The 23,961-nt window shown below is 46.0% G+C and overlaps 1 protein-coding gene across 3 annotated transcripts in view; it reads right to left on the bottom strand.

Annotated features, from left to right (window-relative positions):
• Positions 1 to 23,961, bottom strand: part of LOC135056972 (oocyte zinc finger protein XlCOF6-like) — a 72,992-nt gene that overhangs the window by 36,558 nt on the left and 12,473 nt on the right. For 2 of the 3 annotated variants that reach the window (XM_063962776.1, XM_063962778.1), the window contains exons 2-3: positions 8,753 to 8,829; positions 4,800 to 5,583 (exon numbers count right to left, since the gene is read on the bottom strand). In XM_063962776.1, coding sequence (XP_063818846.1) covers positions 4,800 to 5,565 — 766 coding nt within the window. In that variant the 5' untranslated portion in view covers positions 5,566 to 5,583; positions 8,753 to 8,829. The remainder of the gene's footprint in view (positions 1 to 4,799; positions 5,584 to 8,752; positions 8,830 to 23,961) is intronic. The other variant, XM_063962777.1, reaches the window with a different exon arrangement.

Genomic DNA, 23,961 nt, shown 5'->3' with positions numbered 1-23,961 from the left:
AATTATTTATCCTGGCGGGGGTTTGTCAAAGTCGAAAAATATTGAACCATACACACCAAGTACAAACCACACACCAATGGCCCCTACGTGCGCACTCGTTCTGCCGTGCGTGCACATATCCGCAATTTGCGTAAAGTAGCTCCCCACGGCCATGCGCCTTAGTGCGTGGTATGCGCATTTACGGTAGAGTTTGTGTGCGCATGGAGGGCTATCCACACATTACAGATTTAATCCAAATAGCGCATATTGTACACATAGTCTCCTTACAATACATCAGAAAGTTAGAACTGTTTAAATGATTCCAGAACGAAGGTATTCGTCTTTACATGATAGGAAGGGACAGACTAAGGTTATAAGGTGATGTCTGGTATCCAGCTGTAGGGTATTTTAAGGGTAACATTCCGGTGTTGGTTAGAGAAAGATCGCATGTTCCTGCGTATAGTTATGTGCAGAAGTAGAATATAGATATAAACTGTATTTACTGTATATTATGTATGCGGCGGGAATCCAGAGGATACCACCCCCAAGAGCAGTTGAAAAAGACATCGCCCACCTTTTTAAATCAACCTATGACCTCTCCTGTAATGTAAAGATGCATCTCTGTGTCCAATGGACAATGCGATTACAGTAACCATTGTATTGTGTATGGAAGTTGTGTATAAAAAGCCTATTGCTGCCTGGCCGGTCAGAAGACTCTGAACGCTTTCTACCTGATAAGCGGAGGACTGGTCCAGGTTGCGCAAGCGAACATTCTCACGTATGTACATTGACTGTAGCCATTATTCTGTTGTAGATTTATCTCGTTAGCCTGTAGTGTATGATTTGTACTGTTAATCCTCTTTCAAATAATCCACTGTGGCCTTAGAATCCAGCGGTTGACTACATGTCTGTGTTGTATCCTCATTTCCCTGCTAGGGTTTAAAGCATATTACATTACCAAACTGTATAAGGTTTTAAAGTGTATTGATAAAGTGTACGCACTGCGGGTACTTTATACCGTCAGCGCTACGTAAGGTTTAAGTTATAACATCATTGCAGTGCTTTGCTGCATAAAGGTTTAAGGTGTAATCATATCATTGCATTATATTACTAATACGGTTTAAAGTATATAAATTTGTGTGCGTACGCGCAGCGTGTACTTTGTACCCACAGCGCGGCGTGTGTACGCTAAGTGCATAAATGATACAGGACTCTGTGCGCAAATAGCGTACACAGTACGTAGCGTGTGTATTAAGTCTAGCGGCCGCAGCGGCTCCATGGTAAAACTGTGTTTAAAGGTATAGCTTAATGGTTTAAGATAATATTGACATTATCAGGTTATATACAGTGCCTGGGCACTGTATCTATACATGCCAGCCTTATTTGAGGTCCAAATTGCTCCCCAGGGCGCCCCCCCCCCCAGCGCCCTGCACCCAGCGGTGTGTACTGTCCGGGAGCCTGGCGCGTACTGAGCGAATCAATGTCTTTTCCTCACATACTCACCTGTCTTCTGACTTCTGGCTTGAAGAGGGGGGACGGCAGGCTGTGGGAGGGAGCATCCAGGAGCGCCCGGCGTTCTTCTCCCCTCAGCAGCTGTCAGCAGCAGGAGAGCCCTGAAACTCATTAGAAGTGGGTCTAGACTGCTCTCCCCTCTTGCCCATGAAGCAGGGAGTCTGTAGCCAGCAGATCTCTCCAAAATAAAAAACCTAACATTAAGTCTTTTCAGAGAAACTCTAAGAGCTCCCCCGTGTGCCTGTGTACTCTCCGGGCACATTTCTAAAACTGAGTCTGGGGAGGGATATAGAGGGAGGAGCCAGGTCACGCCCCTTTGAAAGTCTTAAAGTGTCCATTTCTCCTGCGGATCCGTCTATATCCCTTGGTTCTTTTGGTGTCCCCAACATCCTCAAGGACGTAATAGAAACATCTCTGCCATCACCTTGGTGAACACCCTCGGTGCCGTGGAGAGACCAAATGGCAGGGCCTGGAACTGGAAGTGACAGTCCTGCAGTGCAAACCATAGATAAGCCTGATGAGGCGGCCAGATTGGAATGTGAAGGTACGTATCCTTGATATCCAGAGACACTAGGAATTCCCCCTCCTCCAGACCTGAGATCACCGCTCTCAGAGACTCCATCTAGAATTGATCACCCGTAAGTACTGGTTCAATGACTTGAGGTTCAAAAATGGCCTTACTGAACCGTCCGGTTTCTGTACTACAGACAGGTTGGAATAATATCCCTTGTTTTGCAGATGAGGTGGAACTGGAACAATGACCTGAGTCTGTACCAATTTCTGAATGGCGTCCTGTAAGGTTATACTTGCTTCCTGAGAAACTGGTAAGCCTGATTTGAAGAATCTGTAAGGTGGGAGCTCCTGAAACTCCAGTCTGTAGCCCTGGGAGATAAATCCTATGTCACAGGGATCCTGGCATGATGACGTCCAGATGTGACTGAAAAATGTATGTCTGGCTCCCACCTGCTGGTCTTCCAGGCATCGCAGTCCACCGTCATGCTAAAGGCTTTGAGGAAGCAGAACGCGAGATCTGTTCCTGTGAACCTGCAGTTGCTGGTTTTCGTGGTTTACCTTTAGCACCTCTGGTGGCTATAGAAGAACCTCTGGTTTTTCCCTTAAACTTGGCTGTCCGAAAGGACTGCAAATTGGAAGCTGAGTAGGCCTTCCTGAGTGGGGAGCTGTGGAAGGAAGATATGCGGGCTTACCCGCAGTAGCTTTGGAGATCCATTTATCCAGTTCATCTCCAAATAAGGCCTCACCTGTAAATGGTAGGCCTTCCATGCCTTTCCTGGAATCCGCATCAGCAGTCCACTGGCGTAGCGGACACTGCCATAGCAGTGGTGCATGCATTAAGCAAACCTATTTCTTTTATGGCTTCCACCATAAAGTTTGCAGAGTCCTGTATATGTTGCAAGAGTAAAACAACCTCCCCCCTAGATAAGGAATCTGACCCCTCAATTAGGTTACCTGACCATTAAGCAATGGCTTTTGTGATCCAAGCACATGCTATAATGCAGGGGTGGCCAACCAGTAAGAGACAAAAAGCCAAAAAATCTAGTTAGGTACATAAAAGAGCCGACCTCACGCCGAAGGCGCACGTGCAAAAATGGGGTGTGGCCTTGTGCCTGCTAGACCACGCCCTTGGTATAAAATACATTAAAAAAGCCACTTCCACATAAAATAATTGAAAAGGTCAGATTCACACAATACACTTCAGCTCCCCCCTGTATCACTCCAGCCAGCTCCCCCATGTTACTCCTGCTATCATCCTCCTATGTCACTCCAGCCAGCTCCCCCATGTTACTCCTACAAGCACCCTCTTGTGTCATTCCAGCCAGCTCTCCCATGTGTAACTACTGCCAGCACCCCACAATGTCACTCCAGCCAGCTCCCCATGAGTCACTCCTACAAGCACCCTCCTGTGTTACGCCAGCCAGCTCTCACGTGTCACTACTGCCAGCACCCCACAATGTCACTCCAGCCAGCTCCCCATGAGTCACTCCTACAAGCACCCTCCTGTGTTACGCCAGCCAGCTCTCCCATGTGTCACTACTGCCAGCACCCTCCTGTGTCACTCCAGCCAGATCCCCCATGTGTCACACCTGTTACCACCCTCTTATGTCACTCCAGCCAGCTCCCCATGAGTCACTCCTGCCAACAGCCTCCTGTGCCATTCCAGCCAGCTCTTCCATGTGTCACTACTGCCAGGACCCTTCTGTGTCACTCCAGCCAGCTCCCCCTTGTGTCACTCCAGCCCACCCTCATGTGTCACTACAGCCCCCACAACTCATGCCATTGCTGCAGCCCCTTATGTGTCCTCTGTTTGCCGGTGGGTGTCTTACCTCATGTATCTGGCTCCCTCAGTTCTCAGTGCCCGTAGTGCTGCTGCGTGTCTGGCTGGAGTGCAGCAGTTTCCGGATCTGTTGTGATCATGTGATTTTGAGTGTTGGGAGCCACATTTGAATAAAGAAAGAGCCGCATGTGGCTCAAGAGCCACTGGTTGGCCACCGCTGCTATAGTGGGTCTCTGGGTGTGTCTAGTCAGCGTCCAATGCAGAGGAAAAATGGCGCTGGTGAGCTGCTGGATCCGCTCATAGTGAAGCCCCGCCCCCGCAATGGCGAGCGGTCTTCCCGCTTTTTTTATATACTGGCTGAGGTAATTTAGTGCTTAAAATGGAGTCAGAGCCGTTTTAAGTCTGTGTTTGCCAGTGTAGGTACTGTGTACAGTTTACTGAGTCTCAGTTCGCTCCCTCATAAGTCTGCGCCGGTTAGAAACCATGCATCTTCAAACCCTCATGCCGCCATAATGGCCGTCGACCCGCTAACCAAGACGCTGGATTAGTACTCCCCACTGTTCACTCTTCTGGCTCTGTTAGGGGTGGCGGCGTGCTGCGGGAATGTACACTCGCCGTAGTGGGACTTGCAAATATTTCCCTCAGAAGCCAGTGTCCTAACAGCGGGGAACGGGACCATTAATCCTTCAAGAGGTTGGGCCATTATCCCCCCTAAGTCCCATGAAGCAGACAGCCTGGTGCCACCTAGTCCTGCCTGAAAATAACATAAAATAAATGCAGAAAACTCTTCAGGAGCTTCCATAAGCGTGACCGGCTCCTCTGTGCACATTTTCTAAACTGAGTCTGTTAGGCGGGGCCTAGAGGGAGGAGCCAGCGCACACTATCAAATAAAGTGCCCATGGCTCCTAGTGGACCGGTCTATACCCCACGGTACTAAATGGTTCCCAGTATCCTCTAGGACATAAGAGAAATACAGTTTATGTGAAGTGTGTATTGTGATGTGTATATTACTCACCTATGCTGATATCTGTAGGGATTTCCTCCTCCTTACACTGCTGATCACCCATCATATACGTCTCTTCTTCTCCCTCTATATCTTCTGCCTTCATATCAGTCACATACGTCTCTTCTTCTCCCTCTGCATCTTCTGCCTTCATATCAGTCACATACATCTCTTTTTCTCCTTCTGTATCTTCTGCCTTCATATCAGTCACATATGTCTCTTCTTCTCCCTCTATATCTTCTGCCTTCATATCAGTCACATACGTCTCTTCTTCTCCCTCTATATCTTCTGCCTTCATATCAGTCACATACGTCTCTTCTTCTCCCTCTATATCTTCTGCCTTCATAACAGTCACATACGTCTCTTCTTCTCTGTCTATATCTTCTGCCTTCATATCAGTCACATACGTCTCTTCTTCTCTGTCTATATCTTCTGCCTTCATATCAGTCACATACGTCTCTTCTTCTCCCTCTGCATCTTCTGCCTTCATATCAGTCACATACATCTCTTTTTCTCCTTCTGTATCTTCTGCCTTCATATCAGTCACATATGTCTCTTCTTCTCCCTCTATATCTTCTGCCTTCATATCAGTCACATACGTCTCTTCTTCTCCCTCTATATCTTCTGCCTTCATATCAGTCACATACGTCTCTTCTTCTCTGTCTATATCTTCTGCCTTCATATCAGTCACATACGTCTCTTCTTCTCTGTCTATATCTTCTGCCTTCATATCAGTCACATACGTCTCTTCTTCTCTGTCTATATCATTTATCTTCATATCAGTCAGCTGTTCCCCCTAAATAGATCAGAGAATATAAAGTGTAATGCCTGATGTTATTACTTGAGAGGAAACAGTATATCAGTGTATGAGACACACACAGCTGCTCTGCACATTATATAACTTTGCATCTGGACAAACCTTGTGATTGCATGCAGGGTAAATACTGGCTGCTTTTACATGAAGCCCAACAAGAACTGGGTAGTTTTATTCTTACAGAGTAATTCAGATTTGACATTGGACACGCTCCTCCCAGATCTGCCCCCTGCACTGCAGCACGGTGTCACCTACTTGCTCTTATTTGCTTCACTCCCACCTCAGTATCAGCCCAGTGACAGTCACTTTGGTATATTGGCGAGACCCTAAATCCCACCTACCTGATCCTACTGTGGGATCCTGTGATTCTCCTCAGAGATCTATGGATACATTCCTGATGTTTTTAATATGCTCCATGATGCGTATGCTTAATTGCCTGCTTTACAGTTGATATAAGCATGTATCTTTCTTTGTTTTCCATAACGGTCTTTAATCTTCTTTGTCCGTTGAATATACTGGCAGGTGTTGTATACTCCACAAGGAAAGCACCTCGTGATGTTTTTGTCTTTATGATGTTTTCCATCTCGCAGGAAATGGCCGTGTACTAAAGTATCTTTTATGTTTGGTGACTTTCTCCAACTTGTGTGCACCTTTTCTCCCAAGGTTACTTTTATATCTGCATCCATGATTACCACATGGCAATGTTTCTGTAAGATGTCTCGTATCTCTGTGTTCATTACAGAATGTTCCCATGAATCTAATTTCCTGTTGTTGTTCTCCTGTAGCTATTGCTTTTTTGGGGAGAATGAGAGATTTTCTATCTGTATTTGCAGCTATTTTGGAGCTGGTTTTGATGCTTTTATTACTGTATCCCCCTCAGTTTAAGCCTTTCCTTCAGTTCTTTTGCCCTCTTTTCACGTTTTTCTTTACTTGAGCAGTTACGACGTATCCTTATAAATTCTCCCTTAGGGACTCCTCGTATTGTTGCTGGAAGACGGGAACTGTTTGTGGCAGTTGCTTTTCTGTACAAATCAGTAGTAATTGCCCCATCTTCTTCAATTTAATAGCTAAATCCAAGAAAAGAAAATAATAGATGTTTGACTCATTTCTGAAGTTAACTTTAAATTTAACTCATTTTGATTCAAGATGTTGATGAATTCTATTAGGAGCTCCTTCTCTCCTTCCCACAGTATCAGGATGTCATCTATATATCAAAACCACCCCGTTATGTGGTTCGTATAGATGTCATTATTATCCAAAATGACGAATTCACGCTCCCACCACCCGAGGTACAGATTGGCGTACGTAGGCGCACATGTACTACCCATCGCTGTACCCTGGGTCTGGAGATAAAATCTCTCATTGAAAACAAAATAATTTTTTGTTAGAATGAATTCCAAAAGTTTAATTGTAAATTCGTCAAGTTTGCTTATATTCCTCATACTGAGAAAATGTTTAACAGCTCAAAGTCCTCTCTCATGATTAATACTTGTATATAGCGACTCAACGTCGCATGTACAGAGCCATGTGTCTGATGTTACTGTCAGATTTTCTATTTTGGCCAATATGTCCAAGGTGTCCCTTGTATAAGATGGTAATTCAGTAACAAACTTTCTGACTTGTTTAGCCACAAACACACTTACCTTTTCAGCAAGGCCTCCCATACCCGACACCATAAGTCTTCCGGGTTGTTTGTCAGGATTTTTATGTATTTTGAGCAGGATATAGAAGGTTGGTACCTTGGGGTTCTCCACCCATAAAAATTATTTTTCCCTCTTAGTAATAATTCCTTCGGCATAACTCTTTTCGATCAGCTGTAAATAACACTTCAAGAAGTTTGCTGTGGGATTGAAAATTAATTTTTGATAGCATGATGTACCATTCAATTGCCTCATTTTTTACTCAAGGTAGTAATCTTTCCTCCAAATTACAACATCACCACCCTTATCAGATGATTTGATTTCTACATCGTCCCATTTTTCAATATCCTGCAGAGCTTTCCGTTCATATTTCGTTAGGTTGGGATACAGTATTTTCTTCCCTTCACTATAAAGATTGTCCAAATCCTTGGATACTAAATCCATGTAAATTTTAACTTGTGGACAAATATTAATGTTCAGGAAGAAAGTTGATTTCTTTCTTAGACTCATATCACGATAGTTCTCGGAACATGTTCCTTGATATTCATCATTTTCCTGTAGCAGATCTCCCAATGCTCTAATGGCATCTACTTCCATCTCTCCTATATCAGTAGTTGTGGCATCATTTTCCCTATTGTGGTAAAATTTCCTCAACATAATCTTCCTTGCAAAGAGGTTCAGGTCCTTTTCCACTATAAATCTATCCATATTTTTAGTGGGGGGAAATGACAGTCCTTTGGAAAGCACACTTTTATGATGCTCATTTAAAATTCTGTCACTGATATTGATGATTTTCATAGTGTCCTCTGGAGTTATCTCCTGAAGGCGTTGTACTTCCGCTGTGGGTTTCCTCCCCAGTCTCCTCTCTCTCTCTCTCTGATTTTTTATTATTGAGTCCCCTTCTTGTTCTCTTTGGGGTCCTGTATCTGGTTATCCACTCGGACCTGCCCCTAAAAAATGTTGTGAACATCTCTGATTACTTACTGTTGACTGATCTGACATTTCACTTTCAGATGTCTCTACCTCTGATGTAGAGAAACCTTTTCCCTCATTGTATTCCTGTATGTCTTATTTATGCTCCATCTGAAGATGGTACCGTTGAGATAGTCATTCTTGTCTCTTAAGAATTTCTGTTGTTTTCGTTCAATTATATTTTTTTCTGCTACCTCAACCTCATGTTTATATTTCAGATATGTATTTTGGAATTGCTCCAAACCATCATGTTGTTTCAATTTCTCTCCATTAGTGGAGATTTCCTCCGTATACTGTTTTATTTTACTATCATGATGTTTAATCAGTATCTTAATAAGGATCTCAGAACATTCCAGTAAAACAGTTTCCCATCCTTTCTTCACGGTCAAAGGTTGGAAAAACATTAGGTCTTAGCCCTCTAGGAGTCAGTTTATTACTCTGATATCTATCAAACATGGTTCTATTCCAAAATACTTTGCTTAGTTTCATCAGTACATTTTTCAGCAGTAGTAAATCAATGGACCATTCCAGGAGACTACCTCATGAAGCTGATTGAGAGAATGCCAAGAGTGTGCAAAGCTGTCATCAAAGCAAAAAGGGGGCTTCTTTGAGGAATCTAAAATATAAAACATAATTGGATTTGTTTAACACTTTTTTGTTTACAACATAATTTCATATGTGTTCTCTCATAGTTTTGATGTCTTCAGAATTATTCTACAATGTAGAAAATAATTTAAATACACAAAAGCCATTGAATGAGAAGGTGTGTCCAAACTTTTGACTGGTACTGTAGAACCTGCCCACTGCACAGTTGGTGGAGTCAGTAAAAGATGGTTACTGACAGTAAGCTGGAATCCCCTTATAGGCCAGGTCCCGTGTGACCCATACCTGTTCTGTGACTGCGGAAGCGAGTCGGTGAGGGCGTCGGAAGCATCCAGTCACAGAGGCTATCGGCTCCCTGGTTACAGCTGTAACTACAGATATGTCATGTCCCTCTATTATTACAATTGATATGACACTCCCAGATACCCTCACCTACCCAGTTATGTCCCTGTATTATTACTATAGCTATAAGCGACATCACTGTGACACTCCCAGATCCCCTCACCTCCCCAGTCATGTCCCTGTATTATTACTATAGATATTAGAGATATCACTGTGACGCTCCCTGATCCCCCCAGCCATGTCACTGTATTATTATTACTATAGATATAAGCAATGTCACTGTGATACTCCCAGATCCCCTCACCTCCCCAGTCATGTCCCTGTATTATTACTATATATTAGAGATGAGCGGTTTCGGGTGTAAAGCCAGAATTAACGCCAGTTCGGTTGTATACGTAGATTTCTTATTGGCTATCCAAAATACGTGACGTCCGTGAGCCAATAAGATGCCGTTTTGAGAACCGAGTAAAACCGAACCCACTCATCTCTACTATATATATGTATATGTCACTGTGACGCTCCCAGATCCCATCACCTCCCCCAGTCATGTCCCTGTATTATTACTATAGATATATGATGTCACTGTGACACTCGCAGAAATCTTCACCTCCCCAGTCATGTTCCTGTATTATTACTGTAGATAAGTGATGTCACTGTGACGCACCCAGACCCCCTCACCCATGTCCCTGTATTATTACTATAGATATGTGATGTCACTGTAACGCTCCCAGATCCCCACACCTCCCCAGTCATGTCTCTGTATTATTACTATATACATATATTTTTTATATGTGTGATGTCAGTGTTGCTCCCAGATCCCCTCACATCCCCCAGTCATGTCCCTGTATTATTACTATAGATATATGATGTCACTGTGATGCAACCAGATCCCCTCTCCTCCCCCAGTGATGTCGCTGTATTATTACTATAGATATAAGTGACGTCACTGTGACCCTCCCAGATCCCCTCACCTCCCCAGTCAGTAGGTAGATGATCTCCAGGGTGATATTAATTATCTTCTCAGTCTTGTGACTCTTGTCCGTGTCCATCCTGAGTGAATCTCAGAGCCCTGGCCGGCATCTCTCAGAGGTTCCTGTGACCCAGCTCCATATGGCTGTACTGTATAATGTTACACCAATGCTACTCTCCTTGCCGGGGTCTTATTCCTCCCAGATACACTTCTGGTGCAAGTTGCTCCACATGAATCATTTACAAAACACGAGAATTAGGGATGTTGGACTATTCTATTAAATTTATTCCAGAAAATCATAGTAGACTTGTGATTATGGGATGTAGTCATGTGACCGCCGGTCACAATACCTCCTCCTGCATCCTGAAAATCCCAACAGTCGGCATGCCGACTAAAAAGGAACTATTCCCACAAGTAATACAGTAAAAAAAAAGTTGACACTGGACATGTCGACACATGATTGGGAATACTTACCTGGCAAGCAAAGCGAGCCACGCAATGGGACGCAATCCACTAATTGGGGTTCCTGGTCATGTTACGGCAAAAACGTCACCAAAAACATAAAAAAAATGTAATGTCAACTTATTCATCTGTCGACCTGTCATGCGTTGGACTTTTCACTGTCGACTTTCTTACCATGTTGACCACGTCCACAACAACCAATAATCATCAGCCTATTGGCTGGTGACCTTATCCAGGGCGACCAGGATAACCAGGGGAGAGTACACAGGAGAGTACGGAGTGTAGATGTGGGGAGAGAGGAACTAAAGTAGGAAATCTGGGTGTACAGCGGAGGGTGACCACTCATTACTGTTATTATTACTCTGCTGCTATAGTAACCAGACACCACAGGCCGCGCCCCTTGTATAATACTACTAACAGGACACCACAGGCTGCTCACCCTGTATAATAATAATAATAATAGGATTTTAATACCTACCGGTAAATCCTTTTCTCTTAGTCCGTAGAGGATGCTGGGGTTCACTTTAGTACCATGGGGTATAGACGGTGCCGCAGGAGCCATGGGCACTTTAAGGCTTTTCAAGGGTGTGAACTGGCTCCTTCCTCTATGCCCCTCCTCCAGACCTCAGTATAGGAACTGTGCCCAGGGAGACGGACATTTCGAGGAAAGGATTTACATTTAATTTAAGGTGAGAGACATACCAGCTCACACCTCAACCATGCCGCACAACATGGCATTCAACATAACACATGCCAACAGGCATGAACAATTGCAGCAACAAGCTGAAAAGAAACGTAACACAACATGTGTGTAACCACAAACTAATAACTGCAGATACAGTATGCACTGGGTCGGGCGCCCAGCATCCTCTACAGACTAAGAGAAAAGGATTTACCGGTAGGTATTAAAATCATATTTTCTCATACGTCCTAGAGGATGCTGGGGTCCACTTCTGTACCATGGGGTTATACCAAAGCTCCAGTACGGGCAGGAGAGTGCGGATGACTCTGCAGCACCGATTGACCAAACTTGAGGTTTTTATCGGCCAAGGTATCAAACTTGTAAACTTAGCAAAAGTGTTTGACCCTGACCAAGTAGCTGCTAGGCAAAGTTGTAACGCCGAGACCCCCCGGGCAGCCGCCCAGAACGAGCCCACCTTTCTAGTAGAATGGGCATTCACCGATTCCGCTATCGGTAGTCCAGCCGTGGAATGAGCATGCTGAATCGTACCACAGATCCAGAGTGCAATGGTCTGCTTAGAAGCAGGACACCCAAACTTATTGGGCGCATATAGGACAAACAGAGCCACTGTTTTCCTAATCCGAGCCGATCTGGTGACATAAACCTTCAAAGCTCTGACCACATCCAGAGACATTGACTCAGCTAAGGTGTCAGTAGCCACTGGCATCACAATAGATTGGTTCATGTGGAAGGAGGAAACCACCTTCGGCAGAAATTTGCTGATGAGTCCTCAACTCTGCTCTATCTTCATGGAAGAGCAAATAAAATCTCTTGTGAGACCAGGCCGCTAACTCAGACACCCGCCCTGCGGATGCCAAGGCCAACAGAATGGCCACTTTACAAGTGAGGAATTTCAACTCCACCTTCTGTGAAGGTTCAAACCAATGTGATTGAAGGAACCACAACACCACGTTAAGGTCCCTTGGTGCCACTGGAGGCACAAATGGAGGTTGGATGTGCAAAACTCCTTTCACGAAGGACTGAACTTCTGGAAAGGAAGCCAATTGTTTCTGAAAGAAAACTGATAAGGCTGAAATCTGTACCTTAATTGAGCCAAATTTTAGGCCCGCATCCACACCTGCCTGTAGAAAATTTCCTAGCTGAAACTCTTCCATTGGAGCCGTCTTGGATTCACACCAAAAAACATATTTTCTCCAAATACGGTGGTAATGTTTTGACGTTACTCCTTTCCTGGCCTGAATAAGTGTGGGAAGGACTTCTCTGGGAATACCCTTTCGGGCTAGGATCCGGCGTTCAACAGCCATGCCATCAAACGTAGCAGCGGCAAGTCTTCATACACGCACGGCCCCTGCGCAAAGGAAGAGGCCAGGGATCTCCTATGAGTAATTCCTGAAGATCTGGATACCAAGCCCTCCTTGGCCAGTCTGGGATAATGAGGATTGCTCGAATCTTTGTTCTTCTTATGATCTTTAGAACTGTTGGAATGAGAGAAAGTGGAGGGAATACATACACCGACTGAAACACCCACGGTGTCACCAGTGCATCCACTGCTATTGCTTGAGGGTCCCTCGACCTGGAACAATATCTCTGAAGCTTCTTGTTGAGACGAGATGCCATCACGTCTACTTGAGGAAACTCCCCAACGACTTGTCACCTCTGCGAAGACTTCTTGGTGGAGGCCCCACTCTCCTGGATGGAGATCTGGTCTGCTGAGGAAGTCTGCTTCCCAGTTGCCTGACTGTTTACGTACGCTACTGCTGTTACATTGTCCAACTGGATCCGTATAGGTAGATCTTGAAGAAGATGTTCCGCTTGTAGAAGGCCGTTGTAAATGGCTCTTAACTCCAGAACGTCTATGTGAAGACAAGTGTCAAAGTCAGAAAAATATCATGCTACACGTTGCCATATATTCACCCCATGCGCTTGCCCGCTGCACATTCTCTCCCGTGCGTGCGCATATTCGCAGTTGCGTGCCGGCGCCTCCACGGCCGTGCGCTCGGGCGCGTGGTATGTGCATTTACGGTAGAGTTTGTGTGCGTCTAGCGGGCGACTCAATCGTTACATAACAAATCCAAATAGTATGTTTTATAGGTAATGTTCCCCTTAATAATAACTGTAAGTTTGTTTAATATGACTGGTTCATGGACTTGGGAATCCCTCTTTTCATGATACAAAGGGTCTGACAAAGGTTGAACAGTGGTGTCTGGTACCTAACCGAAGAGTATTTTATTAGTAACAATCCGGTGTTGGTTAGGTAAAGATTAATCGCTCCTGCGTATAGTTATGTCTATTAGTAGTTTCTGGACATTTACTATATTTGCGTTTCATTATCCATGCGGCGGGAATCCTGAGATTCCCTTCCACCTGAGCAGTTTGTAATAGTCACAGCCCACCTGTTCAAATCCACCTATGACCTTTTGTTACAGTGCAGAGAGACATTCCTGTGTCCAATGAACAATAAGATTGTAGGGCCCTTTGTAGTGTACTGTATGTTGTGTATATAAAGGCCACTATCCCCAGACCGGCCAGTACTCTCTCTCATCAACATTTATCTCTGATAATTGGAGGACTGGATCCGGTTGCGCTGGCGAGTGTTCCCCGTATGGTATGTTTCTCTGTGGCCACTTTGTTACCCGTTCAATGTTAGCCATTCATTCTTAGTCTATGTATTTGTGTTTGCGATTGTGCCGCTATTGTATATTCATGTGTAGTTATTCTGTTAGATATTAATGTTAGCCTGTAGTGTATGAAATGTTAACTGTGTTTCCCCTTTTGATATAACTAATCTCGTTAGTAAAGGTTTTGGAGCCTTAGCAAGGTATTGTGTGTTTATTACATTGCTGAGGGTATTCGGAGCGTCTCAATCGCTCAAGCAGCTTTTGAAATAACAAGGTTAAGCAGCGTTATATCTTTACAGTATCTCAACACTAAGAATTATAGTATAATCATACTCTGTGTAAGGTTTAAAAGGTTATCATCTGTGTGTACGCTCGCTGTGTGTATTCCGTACACCCAGCGCAGCGTGTGTACGTAACTTGCGTACCACGTGCGAGGTCTTCATACGCAAATAGCGTACGGAGTGCGTAGCACGTGCACGAGGTTCAGCGGCCATTACGGCTTCACGATATACAGTAAATAGCTTGTGTTATAAGGTATAGAATCAGCTTTATCACAAGACTCCTGACTTGACCACCTTCCTTGGAAGCTTACTCCCTGTGTGATTGCTCCCCAGCCTCGGAGTCTTGCATCCGTGGTCACTAGGACCCAGTCCTGAATCCCGAACCTGCGTCCCTCTAGTAGGTGAGAGCTGTGCAGCCACCACAGAAGTGAAATTCTGGCTTTGGATGACAGGATTATCCTCTGGTGCATGTGTAAGTGGGATCCGGACCATTTGTCCAACAGGTCCCACTGGAATACTCTGGCATCGAATCTGCCAAACTATATGGCCTCGTAGGCCGCTACCATCTTTCCCAACAACCGAATGCATTGATGAATCGACACTCTTGCTGGTTTCAAAATTTGTTTGACCAGTCTCTGGGTCTCCAGAGCTTTTTCCACTGGAAGAAAAACTCTGTAGTTCTGTGTCCAGTATCATTCCCAGAAATGACAATCTTGCTGTCGGTATCAACTGTGACTTTGGAAAGTTTATGATCCAACCGTGTTGTTGAAGTACTGTCAGGTAGAGTGCAATGTTCTGCACCAATCTGTCCTTGGATCTTGACTATATTAGGAGATCGTCCAGGTAAGGAATTATATTGACTCCCTTCTGTCGAAGGAGGACCATCATCTCCGCCATCACCTTGGTGAAAAACTCTTGGTGCCGTGGAGAGACCAAACGGCAACGTCTGAAATGGTAATGACAATCCTGTATCGCGAATCTCAGATAAGCCTGATGCGGAGGATAAATGGGAACATGTAAGTAGGCATCTTTTATGTCCACTGACACCATGAAATCTCCTTTCCCCAGGCTGGAGATCACTGCCCTGAGAGATTCCAACTTGAATTTGAATCCCTTCAGGTAGAAATTTAGGGATTTCAGGTTTAGGATCGGCCTAACTGAGCCGACCGGCTTTGGAACAACAAAGAGGCTTGAATAAGACCTCTCTCCCTGTTGTGACAGAGGAACTAGGATAATGACCTGATCCTGACATAATTTTTGAGTTGCTGTGCTGACTACATCCCTGTCTGGGAGAGAAACTCGTAAGGCCAATTTGAAAAATCGGCATGGGGGAATGTCTAGAAACTCCAGTTTGTACCCGTGGGACACGATTTGTAAAAACCACGGGTCCAGGGCAGAATGAACCCAGTACTGACTGAAAAGTTTCAGACGTGCCCCCACCGGGGCGGACTCCCGTAAGGGAGCTCCAGCGTCATGCAGTAGATTTGGCAGAAGCAGGTGATGATTTCTGCTCCTGTGATCCTGAAGAAGCTGCGGATCCGTTTCCTCTTCCCCTTCCTCTACTCGCCAAGAAAGGGGAACCTTTACCTCTTTTGTACCTATTGGGCCGAAAGGAGTGCATCTGAGAGTGATGCGTCTTTTTGGATTGTGCAGGAGCATAGGGCAAGAAATTCGACTTACCTGCTGTAGCCGCAGAAACCAAAGCATCTAGGCCGTCACCAAATAAGGCTCTCTTTTATAGGGGAGAGACTCCATATTCTTTTTTGAATCTGCATCAGCATTCCATTGGTGAATCCACAGTGACCTCCTAGCCGAGACCGCCATGGTAGCGGCCCTTGATCCCAAGAGCCCAATATCTCTCATGGCGTCACGCATGTATGCTGCAGCTTCTTTTATATGACCCAACGTTAGGAGAATCTCATCCTTATCTAGGGTGTCTATCGGATGACAAGTTATCCGACCACTTTTCAATAGCACTACTTACCCATGCTCAGGCAATGGTAGGTCTGAGCAGTGTACCATTGGTCACATAAATAGATTTTCAATGTGTTTTCCATTTTGTGATCCGCCTGCTCCTTAAGGGCCGCTGTCCCAGGTGCGGGGAGAGCCACCTTTTTAGTTAATCGTGACAGGGCTCTGTCCAGAACGGGGGGCGACTCCCACCTTCTCCTGTCCTCTGCCGGGAAGGGATAAGCAACCTGAATTCTTTTGGGAATTTGACATTTCTTTTCAGGGTTTTTCCAGACCCTCTCAAAGACGGTGTTTAGTTCATGAGAAGGAGGAAAATCTACCTCAACCTTCCTTTCTTTATAAAGGTACACCTTCTTTTCAGGTAAAGAAGGGGTCTCCTCAACGTTTAAGGCATCCTTTATAGCTACAATCATGTACTGAATGCTCTTAGCTAATTTTGGATCTATTCTGGAAACACTAGGGTCGACACAGGAATTAGAGTCCGTGTCGGTATGAGTGTGAATTATCTGGGCAAATGATCTTTTATGCGACCCCGAGGGGTCTCCTGTGGAGCAAAAAGCAGAGCTTTGTAACATTACATCCTCCACAGATTTACTCCAGGTCTGTTTCCCGATATGATTCACACTATCACGCAAATCTTTCACCCATTCAGGTTCAGGTGGTGCCGACAGGGTCACCACATTACAATACTGTGTCCCTAGTACAGCTTCCTCCGGGGAAGAGCACTCTGCCTCAGACATGTCACACACGTGTACCAAACACACCACAGACACCCAGGCTTATAGGGGACAGACCCACAGTAAAATCTGTCAGAGGGACACAGAGAGGATTTGCCAGCTCACAACCCAGCACCAGTAACACAGAGCCTGTGAAAACAATAGTGCCCACAGACCTGCAGCGCTTTTACCATATAATAATAATAATAAATACAAAGCAACAATTTGCACTGTGCCCCCCCTCCCCCCGTTTTGCACCCTGATACTTTCAGTAGTGAAGGAAGGACCAGCGTTCTCTGAGAGAAAAACGGCGCTGAGTAATGTGCTGGCTGACTGAGGAAGAAGCCCCGCCCCGGGAATGGCGCTCTTCTCTCCAGTCCGTTTTACAGAATATTTATACTGGCGGGGGTAGGACTGTGCCACCGCACTATATGTCCCCTAGCTGCCAGTTATTTAAGAGGATTTCATGCTGCTCAGAGTGCCCCCCCCCCTGCGCCCTGCCGTGCCTGTGTGTAGTGGGAGCATGGCGCGCAGCGTTCCCGCTTGCTGCGCGGTACCTCTATCAGCCGTCACACTGGAAAAGAGTCTTCTTTTCTTCTAACACTCACCTGTCTTCTGGCTCTGTAAGGGGGGGTGATGGCAGGCTGTGGGAGTGAGCATCTAGGCGCACCCAGCGTTCAGTACCCTTCAGGAGCTAATGTTGTCCTGTCAGCCAGAAGCAGAGCCATTAAACTCTCAAGAAGTTGGTTCCTACTTCTCCCTCCTAAGTCCCACGAAGCAGTGAGACTGTTGCCAGCAGGTCTCCCTGAAAATAAAAATAAGATTTTACTTGCCGATAAATCTATTTCTCATAGTCCGTAGTGGATGCTGGGGACTCCGTCAGGACCATGGGGAATAGCGGCTCCGCAGGAGACAGGGCACAAAAGCAAGCTTTTAGGATCACATGGTGTGTACTGGCTCCTCCCCCCATGACCCTCCTCCAAGCCTCAGTTAGGTACTGCGCCCGGACGAGCGTACACAATAAGGAAGGATCTTGAATCCCGGGTAAGACTCATACCAGCCACACCAATCACACCGTACAACTTGTGATTTGAACCCAGTTAACAGTATGATAACAATGAAGTAGCCTCTAAAAAAGATGGCTCACAACAATAATAACCCGATTTTTTTTTTTTTTTTTTGGTAACAATAACTATGTACAAGTAATGCAGACAATCCGCACTTGGGATGGGCGCCCAGCATCCACTACGGACTATGAGAAATAGATTTATCGGCAAGTAAAATCTTATTTTCTCTAACGTCCTAGTGGATGCTGGGGACTCCGTCAGGACCATGGGGATTATACCAAAGCTCCCAAACGGGCGGGAGAGTGCGGATGACTCTGCAGCACCGAATGAGAGAACTCCAGGTCCTCCTCAGCCAGGGTATCAAATTTGTAGAATTTAGCAAACGTGTTTGCCCCTGACCAAGTAGCTGCTCGGCAAAGTTGTAAAGCCGAGACCCCTCGGGCAGCCGCCCAAGATGAGCCCACCTTCCTTGTGGAATGGGCATTTACATATTTTTGGCTGTGGCAAGCCTGCCACAGAATGTGCAAGCTGAATTGTACTACAAATCCAACGAGCAATAGTCTGCTTAGAAGCAGGAGCACCCAGCTTTTTGGGTGCCTACAATATAAACAGCAAGTCAGACTTTCTGACTCCAGCCGTCCTGGAATTATATATATATATATATATATATATATATATATATTTTCAGGGCCCTGACAACGTCTAGCAACTTGGAGTCCTCCAAGTCCCTAGTAGCCGCAGGCACCACAATAGGTTGTTTCAGGTGAAACGCTGACACCACCTTAGGAAGAAACTGGGGACGAGTCCGCAGTTCTGCCCTGTCCGAATGGAAAATCAAATATGGGCTTTTGTAAGACAAAGCCGCCAATTTTGACAATCGCCTGGCCGAGGCCAGGGCCAACAGCATGGTCACTTTCCATGTGAGATATTTCAAATCCACAGATTTGAGTGGTTCAAACCAATATGATTTTAGGAATCCCAACACTACGTTGAGATCCCACGGTGCCACTGGAGGCACACAAGGGCTGTATATGCAATACTCCCTTGACAAACGTCTGGACTTCAGGAACTGAAGCCAATTCTTTTTGGAAGAAAATCTATAGGGCCGAAACTTGAACCTTAATGGACCCCAATTTGAGGCTCATAGACACTCCTGTTTGCAGGAAGTGCAGAAATCGACCTAGTTGAAATTTTTTCGTGGGGCCTTCCTGGCCTCACCCACGCAACATATTTTTACCACATGTGGTGATAACGTTGTGCGGTCACCTCCTTCCTGGCTTTGACCAGGGTAGGTATGACCTCTTCCGGAATGCCTTTTCCCTTAGGATCCGGCGTTCAAACCGCCATGCCGTCAAACGCAGTCGCGGTAAGTCTTGGAACAGACAAGGTCCCTGCTGGAGCAGGTCCTTTCTTAAAGGCCGATGCCACGGTTCCTCTTGGAACAGACATGGTACTTGCTGAAAGCAAATCCCTTCTTAGCTCCCGAGGCCATTAGTCCTCTGTGAGCATCTCTTGAAGTTCCGGTTACCAAGTCCCTCTTGGCCAATCCGGAGCCACGAGTATAGTTCTTACTCCTCTATGTCTTTTAATTCTCAATACCTTGGTTATGAGAAGCAGAGGAGGGAACACATACACCGACTGTTACACCCACGGTGTTACCAGGACGTCCACAGCTATCGCCTGAAGGTCTCGTGACCTGGCGCAATACCTGTCCCATTTTTTGTTCGGGCGGGACGCCATCATGTCCACCTTTGGTCTTTCCCAACGGTTCCCAATCATGCGGAAAACTTCCCGATGAAGTTCCCACTCTCCCGGGTGGAGGTCGTGCCTGCTGAGGAAGTCTGCTTCCCAGTCGTCCACTCCCGGAATGAACACTGCTGACAGTGCTATCACATGATTTTCCGCCTAGCGAAAAATCCTTGCAGTTTTGCCACTGCCCTCCTGCTTCTTGTGCCGCCCTTTCTGTTTACGTGGGCGACTGCCGTGATGTTATCCCACTGGATCAATACCGGCTGACCTTGAAGCAGAGGTCTTGCTAAGCTTAGAGCATTATAAATTTTGCTCTTAGCTCCAGTATATTTATGTGGAGAGAATTCTCCAGACTTGATCACACTCCTTGTGTGACTGCTCCCCAGCCTCTCAGGCTGGCCTCCGTGGTCACGAGCATCCAATCCTGAATGCCGAATCTGCGGCCCTCTAGAAGATGAGCACTCTGTAATCACCACAGGAGAGACACCCTTGTCCTTGGATATAGGGTTATCCGCTGATGCATCTGAAGATGCGATCCGGACCATTTGTCCAGCAGATCCCACTGAAGAGTTCTTGCGTGAAATCTGCCGAATGGAAGCGCTTCGTAATAAGCCACCTTTTTTTTTTTTTACCAGGACTCTTGTGCAATGATGCACTGACACTTTTCCTGGTTTTAGGAGGATCCCGATTAGCTCGGATAACTCCCTGGCTTTCTCCTCTGGGAGAAACACCTTTTCCTGGACTGTGTCCAAAATCATCCCTAGGACCAGCAGACGTGTCGTCGGAACAACTGCGGTTTTGGAATATTTAGAATCCACCCGTGCTGTCGTAGAACTACTTGAGATAGTGCTACTCCGACCTCCAACTGTTCTCTGGACCTTGTTCTTATCAGGAGGTCGTCCATTTTCTTTGAAGACGAATCCTCCTTTCGGTCATTACCTTGGTAAGGACCCCGGGGTGCCTTGGACAATCCAACGGCATCGTCTTGAAACTGATAGTGACAGTTCTGTACCACGAACTTGAGGTACCCTTGGTGAGAAAAGGCAAATTTTGGGACATGGAGGTAAGCATCCCTGATGTCCCGGGACACCATATAGTCCCCTTGTTCTTTGCTATCACTGCTCTGAGTGACTCTATCTGGATTTGAACCCTTGTAAGTGTTCAAATTTTTCAGATTTAGAATAGGTCTCACCTAGCCTTCAGTACCACCATATAGTGTGGAGTAATACCCCTTTCCTTGTTGTCGGAGGGGTAATTTTATTATCACCTGCTGGGAATACAGCTTGTGAATTGTTTTCAATACTGCCTCCCTGTCGGAGGGAGACATTGGTACAGCAGACTACAGGAACCTGCGAGGGGGGAAACCTCTCGACATTCCAATCTGTACCCCTTGGATACTACTTGTAGGATCCAGGGGTCCTGTACGGTCCCAGCGTCATGCTGAGAACTTGGTAGAAGCGGTGGAGGGCTTCTGTTCCTGGGAATGGGCTGCCTGCTGCAGTCTTCTTCCCTTTCCTCTATCCCTGGGCAGATATGACTCTTATAGGGACGAAAGGACTGAGGCTGAAAAGACGGTGTCTTTTTCTGCAGAGATGTGACTTAGGGTAAAAAACGGTGGATTTTCCAGCAGTTGCCCTGGCCACCAGGTCCCATGGACCGACCCCAAATAACTCCTCCCCTTTATACGGCCATACATCTTTGTGCCGTTTGGAATCTGCATCACCTGACCACTGTCGTGTCCATAAACATCTTCTTGCAGATATGGACATCGCATTTACTCTTGATGCCAGAGTGCAAATATCCCTCTGCGCATCTCGCATATATAGAAATGCATCCTTTAAATGCTCTATAGTCAATAAAATACTGTCCCTGTCAAAGGTATCAATATTTTTAGTCAGGGAATCCGACCAAGCCACCTCAGCTCTGCACATCCAGGCTGAGGCGATCGCTGGTCGCAGTATAACACCAGCATGTGTGTGTATACTTTTTAGGATATTTTTCAGCCTCCTATCAGCTGGCTCCTTAAGTACGGCCCTATCCGTAGATGGTACCGCCACTTGTTCTGATAAGCGTGTGAGCGCCTTATCCACCCTGAGGGGTGTTTCCCACCGCGCCTTAACTTCTGGCGGGAAAGGGTATACCGCCAATAATTTTCTATCGGGGGAAACCCACGCATTTAATTTATCTGATTCAGGAAAAACTACAGGTAGTTTTTTCACCTCACACATAATACCCTTTTTTGTGGTACTTGGAGTATCAGAAATATGTAACACCTCCTTCATTGCCCTTAACGTGTGGCCCTAAAAGAAAATACGTTTGTTTCTTCACCGTCGACACTGAAATCAGTGTCCGTGTCTGGGTCTGTGTCGACCGACTGAGGTAAATGGGCATTTTACAGCCCCTGACGGTGTTTGAGACGCCTGGACAGATACTAATTTGTTCGCCGGCCCTCTCATGTCGTCAACCGGCTTGCAGCGTGTTGACATTGTCACGTAATTTCCATAAATAAGCCATCCATTCCGGTGTCGACTCCCTAGAGAGTGACATCACCATTACAGGCAATTTGCTCCGCCTCCTCACCAATATTTTCCTCATACATGTCGACACACACGTACCGACATACAGCACACACATAGGGGATGCTCTGATAGAGGACAGGACCCACTAGCCCTTTGGGGAGACAGAGGGAGAGTTTGCCAGCACACACCAAAAGCGCTATAAATGTATATAAACAACCCTAGAAGGTGTTGTTTACTATATATGCGCTCTTAATATATAAATATCGCCAATTTATGCCCCCCTTCTCTTTGTTACCCTGTTTCTGTAGTGCAGTGCAGGGGAGAGTCCTGGGAGCCTTCCTCACCAGCGGAGCTGAGCAGGAAAATGGCGCTGAGTGCTGAGGAGAATAAGCTCCGCCCCTTTTCCGGCGGGCTTCTTCTCCCGGTTTTTAATAAACTGGCCTGGGTTAAAATACATACATATAGCCTTAATGGCTATATGTGATGTATTTATTTTGCCACTAAAGGTAATTATATTGCTGCCCAGGGCGCCCCCAGCAGCGCCCTGCACCCTCCGTGACTGAGTCAGTGAGCCGTGTGACAACAATGGCGCACAGCTGCAGTGCTGTGCGCTACCTTCATGAAGACTGTGGAGTCTTCTGCCGCCTGTTTTCCGGACCTCCGTTCTGCCGTCTCTTCAGCGTCTGTAAGGGGGATCGGCGGCGCGGCTCCGGGACGAACCCCAGGCTGACCTGTGTTCCGACTCCCTCTGGAGCTAAGTGTCCAGTAGCCTAAGACTCCAATCCATCCTGCACGCAGGTGAGTTGGAAATCTCTCCCCTAAGTCCCTCGATGCAGTGATCCTGTTGCCAGCAGGAATCACTGAGATTGAAACCTAAAAAAAAACTTTTCTAAACAGCTCTTTAGGAGAGCCACCTAGATTGCACCCTCTCGGACGGGCACAAAAACCTAACTGAGGCTTGGAGGAGGGTCATGGGGGGGAGGAGCCAGTACACACCATGTGATCCTAAAAGCTTGCTTTTGTGCCCTGTCTCCTGCGGAGCCGCTATTCCCCATGGTCCTGACGGAGTCCCCAGCATCCACTAGGACGTTAGAGAAAAACCTAATAAAGTCTTTCAGAGAAACTCTAGTAGTACATCCAGTCTGCCTGGGCAAATTTTTTAAACTGAGGTCTGGAGGAGGGGCATAGAGGGAGGAGCCAGTTCACACCCTTGAAAAGTCTTAAAGTGCCCATGGCTCCTGCGGAACCGTCTATACCCCATGGTACTGAAGTGGACCCCAGCATCCTCTAGGACGTATGAGAAAACAACAACAGGACACCACAGGCCGCTCTTCTTGTACAATGATACTAACAGGACACCAACAGGCTGCTCACCCTGTATAATAATAATAATAATAATAATAATAATAACAGGACACCACAGGCTGCTCTCCCTGTATAATAATAATAACAGGACACCACAGGCTGCTCTCCCTGTATAATAATAATAACAACAGGACTCCACAGGCCGATCCACCTATATTATAATAACAACAACAACATGACACCACAGTCTGCTCCCCCTGTATAATACTACGAACAGGACACCACAGGCTGCTCCCCCTGTATAATACTACTAACAGGACACCATAGGCTGCTCCCCTTGTATAATAATACTAACAGGACACCACAGGCTGCTACCCCTGTATAATAATAAGGAGATTTATGGTAAGAACTTACCTTTGTTAAATCTCTTTCTGCGAGATAC

This window comes from Pseudophryne corroboree, chromosome 3, assembly GCF_028390025.1.
Source record: "Pseudophryne corroboree isolate aPseCor3 chromosome 3, aPseCor3.hap2, whole genome shotgun sequence".
NCBI classification, from domain to species: domain Eukaryota; kingdom Metazoa; phylum Chordata; class Amphibia; order Anura; family Myobatrachidae; genus Pseudophryne; species Pseudophryne corroboree.
This window is presented reverse-complemented; position numbering and strand designations above follow the sequence as displayed.